The 17,313-nt window shown below is 38.1% G+C and overlaps 2 protein-coding genes across 6 annotated transcripts in view; both read right to left on the bottom strand.

Moving 5' to 3' along the window:
- ITSN2 (intersectin 2) overlaps window positions 1-9,206 on the bottom strand; it is a 74,885-nt gene extending 65,679 nt beyond the window's left edge. For 2 of the 5 annotated variants that reach the window (XM_032213645.1, XM_032213647.1), the window contains exon 1: window positions 8,990-9,201. The gene's annotated coding sequence lies outside the window, so the exon portion shown is untranslated. Of the gene's footprint in view, window positions 1-8,889; window positions 8,950-8,989 lie in introns of those variants that run through there. The other 3 variants (XM_032213649.1, XM_032213648.1, XM_032213646.1) reach the window with 3 other exon arrangements.
- Window positions 9,207-13,817: 4,611 nt separating this feature from the next.
- On the bottom strand, window positions 13,818-17,110 carry MRPL19 (mitochondrial ribosomal protein L19). The gene is given in 7 exon segments (XM_032214635.1): window positions 13,818-14,462; window positions 15,294-15,308; window positions 15,310-15,476; window positions 15,722-15,736; window positions 15,739-15,816; window positions 15,819-15,854; window positions 17,050-17,110. Coding segments are annotated over 7 exon segments (582 nt in total). The 5' UTR covers window positions 17,096-17,110; the 3' UTR covers window positions 13,818-14,237.
- Window positions 17,111-17,313: the final 203 nt, after the last annotated feature.

The following is a 17,313-nucleotide window of genomic DNA, read 5'->3' as shown; positions in this document are numbered from 1 at the left end:
AGATGGGAGATTAAGAAGTGTGAAAAATAAATAATGCTGCCACCACTATCTTCACCTTGGTGATGCAGAATGCTGTTTTTGAACCAAAATACGTTTTGGAATTATGCCCAAAAATTCAGTCTTGGTTTCATCAGACCATAACACATTTTCCACATGCTTTGTCAGACTTGATGTAGGTTTTTGCAAAATGTAGCTTGTAGCTGGGCTTGGATGTGTTTTTTTTTATGAAAAGGTTTCTGTCTTGCCACCCTACCACTCAGCCCAGAAGAATATGGGAGATTGTTGTCACGTGTAGTACACAAGCAGTACTTGCCAGAAATTCCTGCAGCTTCTTTAATTTAGCTGCAGGCCTCTTGGCAGCCTCTTGGACTTGTTTTCTTCTTCATCATCAATTTTGAAGAGACATCCACTTCTTGGTAATGTCACTCTTGTGCCACATTTTACCTATTTGTTGATGACTGTCTTCACTGTGTTCCATGTATATCCAATGCTCTGGAAATTTTATTGTAGTTGTACCCTTCTCCAGACTGATAACTTCCAACAATGAGATCCCTTTGATGCTTTATAAGCTCTTTGCAGACCATGAATTTTGCTGTAAGAGACAACTAAGTAAATGACAGAAAAACCCAACTAGAACTCCTGAACCTTATATGCACTTGATCAGTCATTTAAATTGATGGCAGGTGTGACATGACTGCTGTTTAATGTCAGTCTGAATGTGATTGGTAAATTCTAAACACTATTAGAATTCTAAATTCTATTATAAGAGTGAATATTTATGCAGCCACATTCTAATTTCTTACTGTTATCTCCCCCACCCCATTTCAATTAGTTTTTCAATTGAATTGTGCACCTTATATGTTATTAAAGCTGTGGGAAAAATCTGATGTGATTTATCTTGGTAAGATTTTTTTACATCTCAAAAACTTGGCATTTTAATAGGTACCAAAAAAGGAGAATACAGTATTTGTAGTTCAAGATGGAAACTCTCCACTTTGCATCGCGGGAGCCGCTAAGAGCAGAACCATCAGAAGACTTAGAGGTCTCTTATTTCCCCATTAACCTACAATATCTTTTGTCTGTAAAATGTGTTTTTATTTTCCATTTTTCATTTTCATACAGTCACATATATACTGTGCATAACCGGGGCCATACAACATTAAACAATAAACACAGCAATTCCTCTTGTCAACAATACCCCCCAAAATAGAAACCCAATATACCTCTTCGACCCTCCATACACCTCTTTCTTCCGCCCCCCTCCAACTTTCCATCTTCCCTCCATCATTCCCCTCTACCCTACTTCCCCTCCCCCTCTACCACTCAACCTACAATATCTTTAACTAGCTAACATTTAATATATATTTAAATTTGTACTGAAATATTTGTTTACAAGTTTTTTATATATTCTATTTTAGTTTAAATTAATATTTGCAGAGAATGATTCCCAAAGTATTCATACAGCTGTGGCTATGGAAAATGATAAGATGTTAGAATGTATTCCAAATAATTGTCCGGCGGGGCACTTTGCATCGCGGGAGCCGCCAATTGCCTTTGCTGCAGACCCAGGTCTTGGCGGCTCCCTTCCATTGCGGGAACTTCATTGGCCGCCGCTGCCGCTTCCTCCACTGCTGCTGCTTTCTCCTCTGCCCTAGCTGCTGCTTATGCCGCATTCGGAGTGCTGCCCTTTCCAAAAGCCCTGCCAAAGCCCCAGCACTGTGTCCACTATAGAACGGGACACATCCTGCCTGTATGGTGGGCACAGCAGCGGGGCTTCAGTGGGGCTTTTGGAAAGCCGTGCCAGGGCTTTGTCTCACCAGCCATAAAGCTCACCGCACGTCACTGTTTGTACGTGTGTGTGGTGTGTGTGTGTGTATGTGTGTGTGTGTATGTATATATATATATATATATATATATATATATATATATATAATATAATATATATATATATACACATACATACATACATACATACACACACACATACATACATACACACATACATATATATACATATACACATACATACATATATGGATCTAATGTGCAGGTCTTATGACTTGCAATGACTTTAATGTCTCAGTAAATCACAAAGCTTAACAAATGTTAACATAATAAAATTACCTGTGTGTGTCAGATTTTATCTTTTTGTAACATTTTTAAATTTTTTTAATTTAAAACAAATACAACATCCTTCTTTACATGCTATAGAAAGTGGGCGGGCAAGGATAGTTGATGCGCAAATATACATTGCAACGCTTATTGCAAAGCCTCTCAACTATCAAACGACAACCCGGCCTTCACGTGGTGCCCCCTTCCCACCAATCGGGCTCTGTCGACCCTTGGGACTGGCGTCCCCTTGGGTATATCCAGCCGAAACAGCTTCCATGGATCGCCGTATCCATTACAGTGGCGTCAAATTTCCATGGAAGTCGCCTATACCCACGATGGGTGAAGAGGCGTCAAGTACAAGTACAAGCTATAGAAAGTTGGTTACAAAAAGACTTTCGTGCATCTCTTCCACAGTCAACAAACATAATTCATATTAACTTAAGTATTTTAACTCAAATATTTATACATGTCACCACCATCATCTCTCCATTTTCATTTGACTATAATTGTTTAAGCGTCCTTCATCATAAAATATACCAGAATTTAATATATAGCCACATACTGGCCTTTCAATTACTATTTCTAAGATCCTCCACTAACACTAAATCCTTATGTCCTATTCTAGCTAAACATCCATAATATTTAATAACAAAGTTTTCTAATCCTCCTTTCCAAATCACTATTTAAAGTTTACATCCAGTTTCCTTATGTTATACCCATATCTAAATATACATTGTTATTCTTATCCCTCCTTATCCCTCCTTTATTTGACTATATCCTGTATCATAACATTTTCCCCCTAATAATCAAAACTTTAATTGTATCTAACTTAGTTCATTATTATACAATTGTATCACAGCAGCCAGTTGTTTCCCTGGATTTGGCATTGGTTACTAGTTGGGTCTCACCCAGGGGCCTAGGATGTCGTAATGTATTTTCGTAATATGCATGCAGATCCAAGCAGTGCGGTTTTTGGCATTTGACTGATGGTGATTTTGTCAATTTTTAACTGTTTTAAATGTAATTCCAGTGCTTTTGGAATAGCACCCAGTGTGCCAATTACCACTGGAATTACCACTGCTGGTTTGTTGAATTTCAATTTTTAAGTCCTGGTATTTTGCGATTTTTTCATGTTCCTTCTCGGCAACCCTGCTATCACCTGGTATTGCGATGTCTATGATTGTGACCTTTTTTTTTTCAACCAGTGTGATGTCTGGTCTATTATGCGCCAGTATTTTGTCCATTTGTATACGGAAATCCCACAAGATCTTGACCATCTGATTTTCGGTGACTTTTTCAGGCTGATGTTCCCACCAGTTTGTTGGTGTTTTAATATTATAATTTTTGCACAAATTCCAGTGGATCATTTGTGCTACTGAATTGTGCCGCAATTTATAATCAGTCTGCGTGATTTTTTTACAGCAGCTGAGTATGTGATCAACAGTTTCATCAACTTCTTTGCAAAGTCTGCATTTGGCATCATAGAGGGATTTTTCGATTTTGGCCTTAATGGCATTTGTGCGGATAACTTCTTCTTGCGCAGCCAGGATTAGTGACTCTGTTTCTTTCTTTAATGTACCTGTTGTTAACCATAGCCAAGTTTTTTCACTGTCCACTTTATCTTTTATTTTTTCCAGAAATTGGCCATGCAGTGCTTTGTTCTGCCAACTCTCCATTCTTGATTTTATCACATCTTTTCTGTATTCTTGTTTTGTCTGTTGGGCTTTCAGTAGATTTTTTGTTCTTTACTTCGATTAATAGATGTTCTTGACTTTCTTTTAAATAGCCAGTGCATGTTTTTCTTCTTCAACTGTTTGCTTCACTTGTAATAATCCTTTATATATAATCCAAAGGGATTGCTAATCTTCCTTACATAGGTGCCATTCAATATTTATATCCAATTATACTCATCATAACACTACACATTGTATACATTAGTAACATTATCAGTTATTTATTTAAGCTATATCTATTATCAATACATTTCACTAAGTTTAACTAGTTTTAAATTATATTCTTCCATCTATCAACCTGTATCTTCCCAATAGCAAAACAGTCTCATATCTTCTGCCATTTGTGGTGCCAGTCCTCTAATCACCTTCTTGGTCAGCTTTGTATAGACTTCTCTTAGCAACTCCTTGCTTATAAGATCTCTCATATAATCTTGATACCCTCTTTCTGTTTCCTTATTCAGCTTATCTTTGATTGTCAGCAGTGTTATCAATGCTTTTGCTAATAGAATTTCTCTCTTTAAATACATAGATTCTTTAGTTTTTTCTTCTTCTGTATCTTGCCCTCTGGAATAGATTTCCTCTCCATTAATTCCTCTTTCAGTATTCCATTCTTTCTATTTTCAGAGACAAAGCAATCACCATAAATATCAGCAGGTTTAATCTCTTTATATTCATTTTCCACTTCAATTTTTTGAGTTTCAACCACCCCGTTTTGCATTTGATAGACACTTTCAATTTCATCATCATATTTTATTGTTATGTGCTCTAAGTATTCCAGTTTTTTCTCTAATCTTTCATATGTATTTGATAATTTCTGTATTTCTGAAAGTATCTTTTGCAAACTTGAGACTTCTATTTTCTTTTGAAATTGTGCCATTCAAACAAACACAGCTGCTCTAGCTTGGAAGGTTAATAAAATTAAAGCATAGATTCACAAAGAACGTTGTTTTCACTTTTCTCTGATTAGAAATATACTTCAAAGGGATATCTGTGTGCTTCCCTTATCACTCTCTGTAGCCAAGCAGTAAAACCTTGTATTGCCAAGTCAAAACAATCCGTAGAGAAAAAAAAGTGTTCCATTTTCAATATACAAAACTCCAATCAACAAATCCTCCCAGCCTCCGGGCAGCATTAATACTGTTGAAAATCTAATTTCCTTTTGTATCTTTTTTGTATTTCAAGTTAGAAAAAAGAGTCCAATCTTTAAATGAATTAGAAAAATACCCACAGCAATGAAAGAGGAAAACTTTAGTCCATAGGTTACAGAGAACAATAAAAGAAAAAATAGAAAAAGAAAAGTTAATCCATCCATTTCAAAAGGCTTGCATAAATTCCATCCATGAAAATAGCATTTAAAAAGTAAGATAACCACTGTCCAAAACCATTCCAAATTTAATCCCGCTGCTTGATTCGATTCTCCAATTTAGATAAATTATAAGTTTTTATAGGCAGTCTCTTTTTAAAACAGTAAAAGTTCATCACCAGCTGGAAACACTTTCTCTTTACGTATCCTTCCGTTTTGGAGCCACCCTGACTTTGTCAGCCTTGGCTGGATTTTTTGTCGCCGACTTGAAGAACTTCTCTTGCTTCTTTCAGGGATTTTGAGATATCCCTGAGGTCAGCAAGATGTATTCTTCCTGTTCACTGTCTCTTCGGGATGGTTTAGGTCCGATTGGACCACCCAGCGGCAAAAGTATTGGCTGCAGTCTCAGAGCATCGAGACCGCATGTCCATCTCATCGCGATGTTGGCTCCTCCTCTGATTTGTAAATATATTAAGAATTAAGGTTACTGAAAAGGCATATAGACTTCTAGTTTACTTTAAAAACTACTGACCACTTCTGAGCTTTTCTCTGAATATGGCCTTGTCAGCCTGAAGACAGTGATGGTTATGTCCTGGACGTTCAAATTTATCTAGTTTAAAATGATTAAATACATCACAAGAAACAAGTTGGGTTGCAAAAAGAGCCAATTATTCTCCATATGCATTGATAAGCTTTGAATTCATGTACATCCAGGAAAGTAGCTCTGAAAGACATAATAAGCGCACAGGAACTAGTTCGACCTGTTCTACATGGCAAGGTTGACAGTTCAGATGCCCAATGCCACCTTTCCTGCTCGATCTGCTCTCTAGTCTAAATCTTTCAGTATACTTTCAACACCTACATCTTCAAAGGCAAAAACTCCACTTTTGCATCTTTTAAATATCTGACCAGGGGTGCTATAGTCTTCCTCACTATTTATAGTACTCTTGCCAATCCTTAAATCCGTGAGAAAACTGCATCAACTTTGTTATCTTCATTGTTAGTCTCTATCCTGCTACTATTGTCTCTATCCTTAGTCACTGTACTAAGCCACCTGACTTCCCTCCAACGTAATAGGTGTCAATAGATTTTAATAGATTTTACACATTTTGAGGCTGTCCTTAGTATAAAAGGAAAATGCTATCTTTCATCAGATAATGCGTAGAAGAAAGAGTTTTTAAAGATGGCATTCAAATTATATAGACAAGTGTTTCTCAACCTTGGCAGCTTTGAGGTGTTTGGATTTCAGCTTCCAGAATTCCTCACAACTCAAAGCTGCCAAGGGTGAGAAACACTTGTCTATATAGAGAATGCACTCACATCAATAATATCTGATTATATGAAAATGAATTAAGGACCTATTTCACAATAAACTTTGGGTCACTTAAAGCAATCTGCCAACATTTCTAAAAATATCTGCTATATAAGCAATAAAATTATGTTTAGTTTGACACTTCATTTAAGCAACAAAGTCACTTTTTTATATTGCAAACCGGATAAGTTAAAACTACTTTTGGGGTGAGTATACAAACCTAAAGGCATAATTAAGCTTGACTGAGCTCCATTTCATTTTTTTTTTCATAAATAAAATATTTGGAACAAGTGACAAACTTCAACATCCTATGTGTGTCACAATCCTGATTGCACCATAGCATCTGCAAATGGGAAGAACCTACTTTCTATTTGGCTGCCTCACTGCACAATATGCGTAGAATGTTTCCATACATATAGAGATAGGTTCACTCCTACTGTGCTTGGATGTCTTGGCAATAACACAGGCATATTTTTTGAACTATAGCTCTACTTTATAATGTATCTGTAGCAATGCATTTATTAGCAGCTTGGCAATGATAGAATGTGAACTCACAGAAAAATCTCCCACTTTTCCTAGGACACTCTAGGTGATTATTTTTTGGAAAATCCTATTTTAGAGATTAGAATACTAATCTCACAAATTTTAGTGTCAAAAATTAATTACCAACTGAAACATTTTCTTTAGTTTTTCAGAAAGTTCTCATACGAAAGTATTTTACACAAAGAACTTATTTTTATTTTTATATAAAAATTCACAAACAGCATATAATGAAGTTCACAATATTCCTGTTAATTCAAAAAAGAGGTTAAGCCTAACAAGTATGCCTTTCAGAACACAGCAGAACTGGTTCCTGAGCAAACATTCACATGATTAGTATGTACTCTAAATAGTTTCTTTCAATGTCATGTATGTTTCCTAAGATGTCATTTAAATAGTTTTACTCTTCAAAAACATGTTAACCCAACTGCACTTCTTACAGCACGAGAAGTAAGATTCTGAAAAAATATGACAATGTTAAAATAATAATAATCTTGAAAGATATTTTCATTTCATCTCATTATGTTAAAGTTTTTTTAAGTCATCCCATTATTTTTATGTTAAATATTGATAGGATATGGAAAAAGTGTGTGATCTGAACTGATTACTTTAAAAAAGATAGAGAAAACATGGATTTCACTCATCTTATTCTTTTTCACCACATCCTCAATTTTTGCCAAAAAAAATCATGATTAATATTAGTTAGTCCAAAGGAGAAACTTCTTTATTTTTAATAAGAATATAGGCCAGATTGACAGTAGTACAAATACTTTTGTTAATCTTGAATATAACAACTTCTTTGTTATATTATATCCTGGTAATTAAGAGCTATAAGGCTTGTCTATCTATTGTATACACATACATTTATACACCAGCATATTAACTCTTATTCCTCAGTTATCCATATGAGTATACATAGCGTTCTTTGGTTAGCCATATAATGCATTCACCTATTTAATATCCAAGTTATACTACTACAAAAAGCATGGTTTCTATAGAAACACAAATAGGTATTTAAAGTGTAAGCATTTGTATAAGTATATAATTTTTATATGGCTAATTTCACAAAGAAACCAGTCATTTTTACTTTAAGACTGAAAGCAATAAATGCAAGTTACAGGAACACTGCAAAAAACACATTAAGAAAGGTGATAGATATCCAAAAGCTTCAAAACATACAAGCATACGACTTGCTATTTAACAATGAATTGTTCAAAATAAGCTAGATACAGTTCTAGCTTTATTTTTGTTTTAAAGCCCTGGTCATTTTAACCATTTGTATTCCCACGTCATTTTGATTGGCAAGGCAACACACACAGCTGTACTGTATTTTGCCTTTCACATTCTGCAAGCTACCCAACTAGAGAACTTACAGAAAACGAAGTCATTAGCAAAAAGTATGAAAGTGCAAACTGAAGCCCCTTGGACCAAAAGCAGCCGGAGGCCCCGGGACTAACGCAGGAACACTGGGATGTCTTTGGCTCCAAGCTTGACAGATGCAGCGGAATGGGAGCCCGACTGGTAGCGCTTAATGGCGACTCCCAATGGCCTGGCGCTCTCGCTCTCCCGAATCCCGGGCACAAGTCCCGCCTCGGACCCTTCGCGGCTGGCTCGCAAAACACCGCCGCAACTGGGAAGACTCCCTGCCCTTGTGCACGGTTCCGAACGCTTCCCCAGATCCTCTCTCAGCCCGCCGCCGACCCTTCCACTCCGATGCGTCTTCCCTGCAACCGCAACCAGCCTCCCCCGCCGCAGCGCTTCACAGCCCAACCCGCCTTACCACCGCACTTCCCATTAAGGGCAACGAGCGAAGAGCCCGCCTATCTCCACCTCCCTCCACCACCAGCAAGGCAAAGGATTCAAGGCAGCATTCTCCGATAACTCCCGACCTCGGTCGCCTGCCTGCCTGCCTGCGAGTCGCCCTGGCGCAGCCATCGCCCCTCCGGCCGACTTTGGCGATAGGCCTGGAGCAAAAGCACCTGCGCCTACCTGTTGCGCCGCTTGTCAGCACTTTCCTCTTCCGAGAGAGCTGGTGAACTGCCTCCTTCCTCTGGCTTGCACTTCCTCCTCCTCCTCCCTCCTCCTAGGGCTGGTGCGGCTGTTATCACAGTTGCGTCAAAACCGGAACATGGCGTCGGGGCCAGCTGCTATATATAGGAGGGAACAAGCGAGAGTAGGACTTCCCTGCGCGCCTGGGTTCGGTCACATCCCGGAGTTTCGGGAAGCCACGATTGCCAGTGGAATACCTCCTTCCGGAGTCCTTGAATCGATTGCCGAAAGGATCATATGCCTTGCAACCCACTCGGCTTTTTTTTGTTTTGTTACCAGTTTAGTTTGCCACAAGTGGGCAAAAAAATGGCCGAAAGCGCACGTTCTCTGGGTGCGCCAAAACAGTGTGAGATACCGCTGCTTTCCCCCTTCTGTGGGTGGCAAACGAAGGTTTAGCCCCTCTTCTGGCCAATCACCATTATGTAGCAAAACTCTCCTGTCGCTCCGCTCATCTAGAAGCCCAGTAGAGCCTGTGACCCTTTTAATCATCACACCACACAGGCTGGAAAGAGAGGAAGGTACTTTTTTGTTCACCGATATACTTTCCGAACACTGAGTTCTGCTTGATGCCCATGAATTTTGCCTAAGCTTGATTGGCCCTTAATTGCTCCGGAAGAACGAAAGAAAGCTTATCCCTTTGCACTAGTCTCTCCGCCCCACCATTACCAACTTGACATTTAAATTTAGTGGGGGAAATGTTTCCAATATACCCGTATATACTCGAGTATAGGCCGACCCGAATATAAGCCGAGGCACCTAATTTTACCACAAAAAACTGGAAAAGTTATTGACTCGAGTATAAGCCTAGGGTGGGAAATGCAGCAGCTACCGGTAAATTTCAAAAATAAAAATAGATACCAATAATGTTTTTGAATATTTATTTCAAAGAAAAACAGTAAACTAGCGGTGTATTCAATGAAATACTTCACTCACCTCATGATGCTGATGTCCCGCTGTGATGATGATGTCCCGTGCAGCCACGGGAGCGATGTCCCGCCTCCTATGACACACGGCACAGTGATTCCTATCATTGGATCACTGTACCAGAGGAGGTGGGACATCGCTATGTGGCTGCTTGCCATAACAAGGAGGAGGTGGGACATCGTTGCAGAGCGGCAGGAGGGGGAGGAAGGGGAATCGTAAGACAGCCCTGCATTACATTTAGAACGTGAGGTGGGGGATGGTGCGGTGCGCGCTGCGCGGCAAACTGACACAGAGGGAGGGGAAACTCACAGGGGCACTGGGCCATTCACGAGTGTCACCCAGCGCATGGCCCCGCCCCTTTTTCTCCTCCATTTCGGGCAAATTTTTCACTGACTCGAGTATAAGCCGAGGCGGCTTTTTTCAGCCCAAAAAGTGGGCTGAAAAACTAGGCTTATACTCGAGTATATACAGTAGTTTTTTCTTTTCCTGGGATAAATTGCTTTTGTATTTCTAAAATTTCAGAATTTTGGAGGAGAGGTAAAGAGGTGTTACCTCTCTAGAGTCTAAAAAGCAATAGTTTAAAAAGTAGAATTGCTGCAATGATTAAAACATTGTAAGGGGAAATCTACAATTTATGCTGTTTAATAAAGTTAAAAAAGATGCTACAGATTTTTTCCCCCAATGGCCCAGATGTCAGGAGGAGCATAAGCTGTTCAGCATGCAAAATGTGAGTATTCTTTAACATAGTTACATTCTAGACTTGTCTATTTATCATGATCAAAAAACAGGCTGTTGTTTGATCAATTAAATGCCACACATCCTATAGCACAGCAATTTGTCATCAAGCCTCTTCCTCATCAAGCATGTGTCAAGTAGCAACAGTGATAGAAAAAAAACCCAAAGCCAAGTGAAGAGCAATAATCTCACAACCACTTCTTTCAGAACACTGGAATAATTCAATTTGATTAGACCTAATGACTGCATTTAAGAATGCAGTACTGTAGCTGCATCTGATATAGTGACTTGAAATTCAACAGATTCTGCACAATCTAAAGATTAAGAGGAAACTAAAGAGGGTCTCCAAAGATGCCAAGTCTGGTAAGATTATCATACAAGTTATTTGCAGAATTCGCTAGTTAACCCATTTTAGCCTAGTGCTACTATAGGTTACGTTGTGTGAATAGTTTATATAGTTAAATGTTTCAAATTCTGTAAATGCAGAAAACTGATTAGCTGAATATCCTTAACATATTATGTGAACACGAGCATTCACTACTTACCTTATGTGAGTATAGCTCAATCACTTCTTCAAAGTCTTCGAGTCAAGCTCTACTTCCGATGATTTCAAAGCTTTATTCAAGGCAAATGGAAGAACTATTGCTTGTGATTTTTTTTACTTCTCAATGTAGACAATAGCCCTGAATTCTGTTTTCCATCCCAGTAGTACCATACTGCTTTCAAAACATTTATTTTTACTGAAATGAACTGAAACCAAAGGCCAATTTCACTTCTCAACAATTAAGTTTCTGAAATTAACATGGCAGCATTAGTTTGGTACCATGCTTCAAATTAGCAACATGTTGTTTATGATGTAAATATAGCTTAATTTTATTTCAGAATAGAAATTTATAGTGCATATTGTAATCTTGGCCAGTAAGTATTTGTTTTTATCCAATTAAATATCATTACAATTCCTTTTGTATACAATACATAGATATAAATAAAATTGGATTTCTCAGTGTGATTTCTGACAATACTGTGTTCCAGTGGAAGGTTTATTATAATGGATGAGTTATATCCTAAAAGTATATAACATTGTTGAGTAACATAAATTGGAAGATACGATAGCATTTTTGTTTCAAATAACTAAATACTGATATCGAGGTACCAATTATTACAATAATTAATTATTCTTCTTGGGAAATTTTCCTTTCTTTACCAATGGATAGGGGAAATACATGTAACATTATCACTTTATTTTTACTGCTGCTAAACCAACAATAGTAAGAACTGAGGTGGTGGAATAGTTAGAATGCAGTACTGCAGACTACGTCTGCTGACTGCCTGTAATTTGGCAGTTCAAATCTCACCAGCCTCAAGGTTGACTCAGCCTTTCATCCTTCCGAGGTGAGGAAAATGAGGACCCAGATTGTTGGGGTCAATATGCTGACTCTGTGAAGTGGTATATAAGTCTAAACGTTATGCTATACTGTCTGTATAAGGCATTAAACATAGATACAATAGAAAATGAATTGAAGAATAATATAATCAATGCTTTTATTGAAGATATGTTATACTACTTCAATTTCCTGTTACTCAGCATGCCCTACAAATCCAAAGTCAATCCTACAGTCACTGTTCCCTCTAAGGTGTGCGGCTGCGCGGCCGCGCACGTGAAAAGAAACCCCCGCGCAGCAGTTTCTAACTGCCGCGCAGAGATTTCTGAAAAGCAAACGTGGGGAAGTCCTTTGCAGGCGGCTACAACTGGCCGCCTGCAAAGGACCTCCCCAGACTTGTTTTGAAGAGCACGGCTCTTCAAAGGGGGATTCCTTCCTGAGAGACCCCGTCCAGAAAATGCGGGGAGCGGCAGCGGAGCCCCGGGGCTGCTTCTGCTGCATCCGCTGGACTGTGGGGCTGGGAAGGGGGCGGGAAGAGCGGCGGGGCTGGCAGTGGCCGGCTGGTTCGCCTCCTCCTCCTCCAACAGCACTGCCGGTCGGATTTCCGCTCAATGCTGCGGGGGCGCCAGCGGGAGTTTTGGCGGCTTCACCTCAGCCGCAGCGCTGGGCAGCAAATGTGTTGGTGCTGTTGGAGGAGGAGGAGGAGGCGGCAGCAATAGCACCTGAGGACAGGACAAGAAGCAATGGAAACTTGTCAGAAGGAGACTCAAGCTGGAAATAAGGAGAAATCTGACAGTAAGAACAATTAAAATCAATGGAATCTTAATTCATTTGCTACAGGTTTTCAAAAGACTGGACAGCCATTTGTTTCAGATGATATAAAGACTCCTGCCTTGGACAAGGGGCTGGACTAGAAGACCTCCAGTATCCCTTCTGATTCTATGATTTTAAAAACCACAAGCTTTTTACAGCTCGCTTGCAACTTTACCAAATTTAATTCAGCCATTTCCTTTTGTTATTAAATGGGTATTGCTAGTTCAATGCACCTGCGCTCCACTTTTAAGATGCTGAAAAAATCCCCATGACCTGCAACAAAATTCATTCTTCCACTCTTATCTTGTCCTAACTTCTGATAGGTTCATGTCTGATAGATCTATAAAATTTAGTGAAAATCTATTTTAATACAGACTCGTAAAACAGATTGGGACAAATGACATTAGTGCTCTGGGATAATAGCAGGTTTACTCTATTTGGATTTTCAGATAAAAGGTATCTTTTGTGCTAAGTTTTAACAATGTAGTTCTCTAATGTAACTATGAAACAGTCCAAATATACAATTCCCCTCAGGGAGGAATTCTGGGAGTTGAAGTCCACAAGTCTTAAAGCTGTCACGTTTGAAGACCCCTGGGGTTTTTTCCCCTAAAGGGTTAGGGGTGCAAGGGTCTTGTAACAACAGCTTTAAGACTTGCGTGCTTCAAATGCCAGACTTTCTGAGCCAACATTTTGGTTGCTAAGCAGGAGCGTTGTTAAGTGATACTGATATTATATAACACTTTTAATTAAGCGGGTACCTTGAATAAACATAACTTTGAGTTTCAAATAATACTGATTTTGTTGTTGTCAGGTGACATCTGTGAAAAAAATTCAGGTGCTCAGGCATGAAAATATGCCGCTCAAACACTATACTTTTCTGCTCACACTGAAAAAAAATTAGAGGGAACATTGCCTACAGTATTTATCTTTTTATTTGCCTTATCAAATACAAAAAACCTCTGGAATGGACATGAACAACCCTTGAAGGTGGTCTTCAATTTTGTAGCCCTTTGGCAACAAATTAAGGGATTATTTTTGAAATGTGCGTTTATCCATGAAAACACTTTAGCTACCTCCCATTGCAAAAAAAGTTAAAACTTTGGGGACCAATCCTTTCTAAACGTGTCACCAACATGTTTCTTATGGCCTTCATATTTTCCTCAATTGTCAGAAAGGTTACCTTCTCTTGTTTAGAATGTTTTATATAAGTAAAGATTGCTGAACATAAAAAACCCTAAGTATGAATACCTTTCATTTACATGCTTTTTCAAGAGTCACTGTTAAAGATATACCCTAAAATTCCTTGAACGATGGTCTTTCCAAGTAATAGTCCCCTAGCTTTTATTCAGCTCTTCATTCACTTCTTTCTGAATTTCCTTTTCAATTTTTGATGTATCATACTCTAGTATCATATCAAATTGTCTCCAAGGCATTTCCCATTTTTTAATTCTTTGTTTGTCTTTTTCTGTAAGATAGTCGTCAAAGTTGATGCCCTGGATATTGTATTTTGGATGTTCCCAGCGTTTTGACCATGGTTTAGGCTTCATTTTGACCTTCATCTAATATAATTCAAAGTAAAATGCGTTAGTATGTAAATATCATATTTCAGCAAAATATTTTCAAAAATTATATTTGTACTCATAGAAGTCCCTCATTCATACATACAGATTTTTAGCAATGCTGAGAGATCAGATGTTTCCCAATTATTCTTGGAATGGGTGAACTTGTGTCAATCACTATCTGCTGACTGAAACTCTCAGGGATTATTATACTCCTTGATGAAATAACAAGAACAGCAACAAAAATAGGTGTGCTGTACTTCACACAGGAACCTTATTGGTCAAATACAATGCTGTGCTGGAATCTAAAATCATTTGAAAACCTTTGGAACTTGGCAGACTTTGTAGAGAGTTTCATGATCATAATAAGAAATTGTTTTTCTTTGTAAATTCAAAAACAATTATTTATATTATTTTTATTATATATAATAATAAAAAGAGGGTATGTACCATATACAAGATAATCCTTGACTTAAGAATACTTGCTTAGCAACTATTCAAAGTTATGATAGACTTCCCTGGGGATATTTACAACCAGTTCCAAAGTTCTGATGGCCAGGCCCCCTCTACAGATGTGTGTCTGCATGTTGGGTGGTTGGCAAGTAATAAAAATTTGGTAATATGGGTGACTTGATTTATGACCATCAAGACTGTGAGGGGCAGGTTCCATTACAATCATAAGTTAAGTTCTACCTGTAGCCTGACAGGAAACCTCTACTGGGAAAACATTCTCCAAGCAAATAGAATTCTATACAACAGCTTTACAATGCAAAATTATTTTCAAGCACAACAAATTATTAGCTGCATGCAGCAGTTACCCCTTCATATTACCTTATTGACAGGAACAGTCATCATAAAGTATGTAAGACACTGGCTTCATGTTTACATCAACAGTGCTGAACTCTGGCAGAGCATCTCGTAAATACATCAAGTATCATCTGGCCCTCTTCTCCAACTTCAAAACCTTGATCTCATGGATTAGTGGATTATATAATTCATAGCAGATTTCAATACCTTAAAATGAACATTATTTTTTAATGGTAAATCAAAGCTTACCATGCTTAGCTAACAAATTCAGGTTTTCTTAGAATGGACCAATAATACGCCAGGTTTTAAAAATATGAAAGCTGAGTTTTCCTTGTGTGATATGATCAATTCTTCATATTTTTTAACCTTGCTGTTTGAAGCCAATACTGTTTCCTTTTTGTGAATGTCCTGACTGCATCCTTAAAAGGCATAAACAAACTCTATGTACTCACCTTGTCCATTTATACATTTCGAAGTATGAAGGTTGCACCAAGTCCCTTTCCTGATCGCTGAATACAAATTCCTACAAAAGTGTTGCATTTTCCATGGAATAGGGATCCATTGCAGAAACAGAAAGTATACTTCCTGGGAGAAAGAAAAATCCAACATTCAGAGAACCTACCGTATTTTTGGAGTATAAGACGCACCAAGATGTTGAAGAGGCAAATTAAAAAAAAAAGTTTTTTGCACTCTGCAGACCTCCCAAAAGCGGCCTGTTTTTCACCGTTTTGGTTCCCCCCCACCAAAAAAGGCTATGAATAGCCTTTAGGAGGCTTGTAGAGTACTCCGGGGGGGGGGGGAAAGCAAGCAAAAATGGGCCCATTTTTTGTCAAAAAAAGGCATGCATCCCCTTTAGGAGGCTTATAGAGTGCTACTGGGGGCAAAATTGAGCAACGAACAGCCCATTTTTCGCCCATTTCTGCCCTCCCCAACCCCCGGGAGCACTCTGCAAGGCTCCTAAAGGCTATGCACGACTATTTTGGTGAAGGGGGAGGGGTTTCTGGAGGCAAAAAATGCTGTATTCAGTGTATAAGACACACTCAGATTTTCAGCCTCTTTTTTGAGGGAAAAAGGTGCATTTTATACGCCGAAAAATATGGTAAGTAAAGTCAGAGTAAATGTATATAGAGTAAATGTAATATACTCTATATAGAGTTATATAGAGTAAATGTAACACATTAAAATAAAAGTCAATAATTTTCTGATATAGCTTTGTTGCATGCTGCATACTTTCAACATTCTGGAAATCACATGAATAGCATGGGCAAATACTGCATATGGGACTAGGCTTTTTGCATGAGAACTAATGAGAAATTCTGATTCTTTCAGAATTAAATGAGAAGCCAGCTCACCATCCAAGCAATTGATCAAATATATACGTATCAGCTCCCATGCCATTCTATTATACTATTTATACATATTTATATAAATATACATATTACAACTCTAACATTTAGAATGGAACTTCGGTCTACACTGAGTACTGTATTTGGTTATTTACTTAATTTGTAGCCAAAACTATTCTTGGGGAAAAAATGTAACAGCTCGGAGGTACATACTCATTAAAGTTAATCCAAACCTTATGCAGAATTTCCAAAAAAGTCAGGCAACTTGAACAAATAGTAGAGTTCACTATGTTCACATGATCATTTCAACATATAGAGTTCCTACTAATTGAACCATCATATATAAAAACATGTTTTCTTTTACATTACAGTACAATTATTTATGATGTAAGCAATGCCACATTATGAAGTTAACATTCAAATATAGTACTGACCGACATAAAATTCTGGAATACTGATTACTTTTCTTCTTTTTATCATATATGGCTTTCAAGGAAGAATTTTAAATGATTTGTTCTCTGCCGTTGAGGGATGAATCAGGACTCAAGAACCTATCAGACATATAATAACTTCAAAATAAAAGAAAATTTGACTTGTTTAACATTTAAAGATCAAATATAGCTAGTGTTATTTTTACCGGTTCTCTGATGCTTGTGTTTTAATTCATCAATAATGATTGGCTTAGGAGGTGGTTTAAA

Source organism: Thamnophis elegans, chromosome 3, assembly GCF_009769535.1.
Source record: "Thamnophis elegans isolate rThaEle1 chromosome 3, rThaEle1.pri, whole genome shotgun sequence".
Classification (NCBI taxonomy): Eukaryota; Metazoa; Chordata; class Lepidosauria; order Squamata; family Colubridae; genus Thamnophis; species Thamnophis elegans.
The sequence above is the reverse complement of the archived record's forward strand: the minus strand, read 5'-3'. Positions and strand labels throughout refer to the sequence as shown.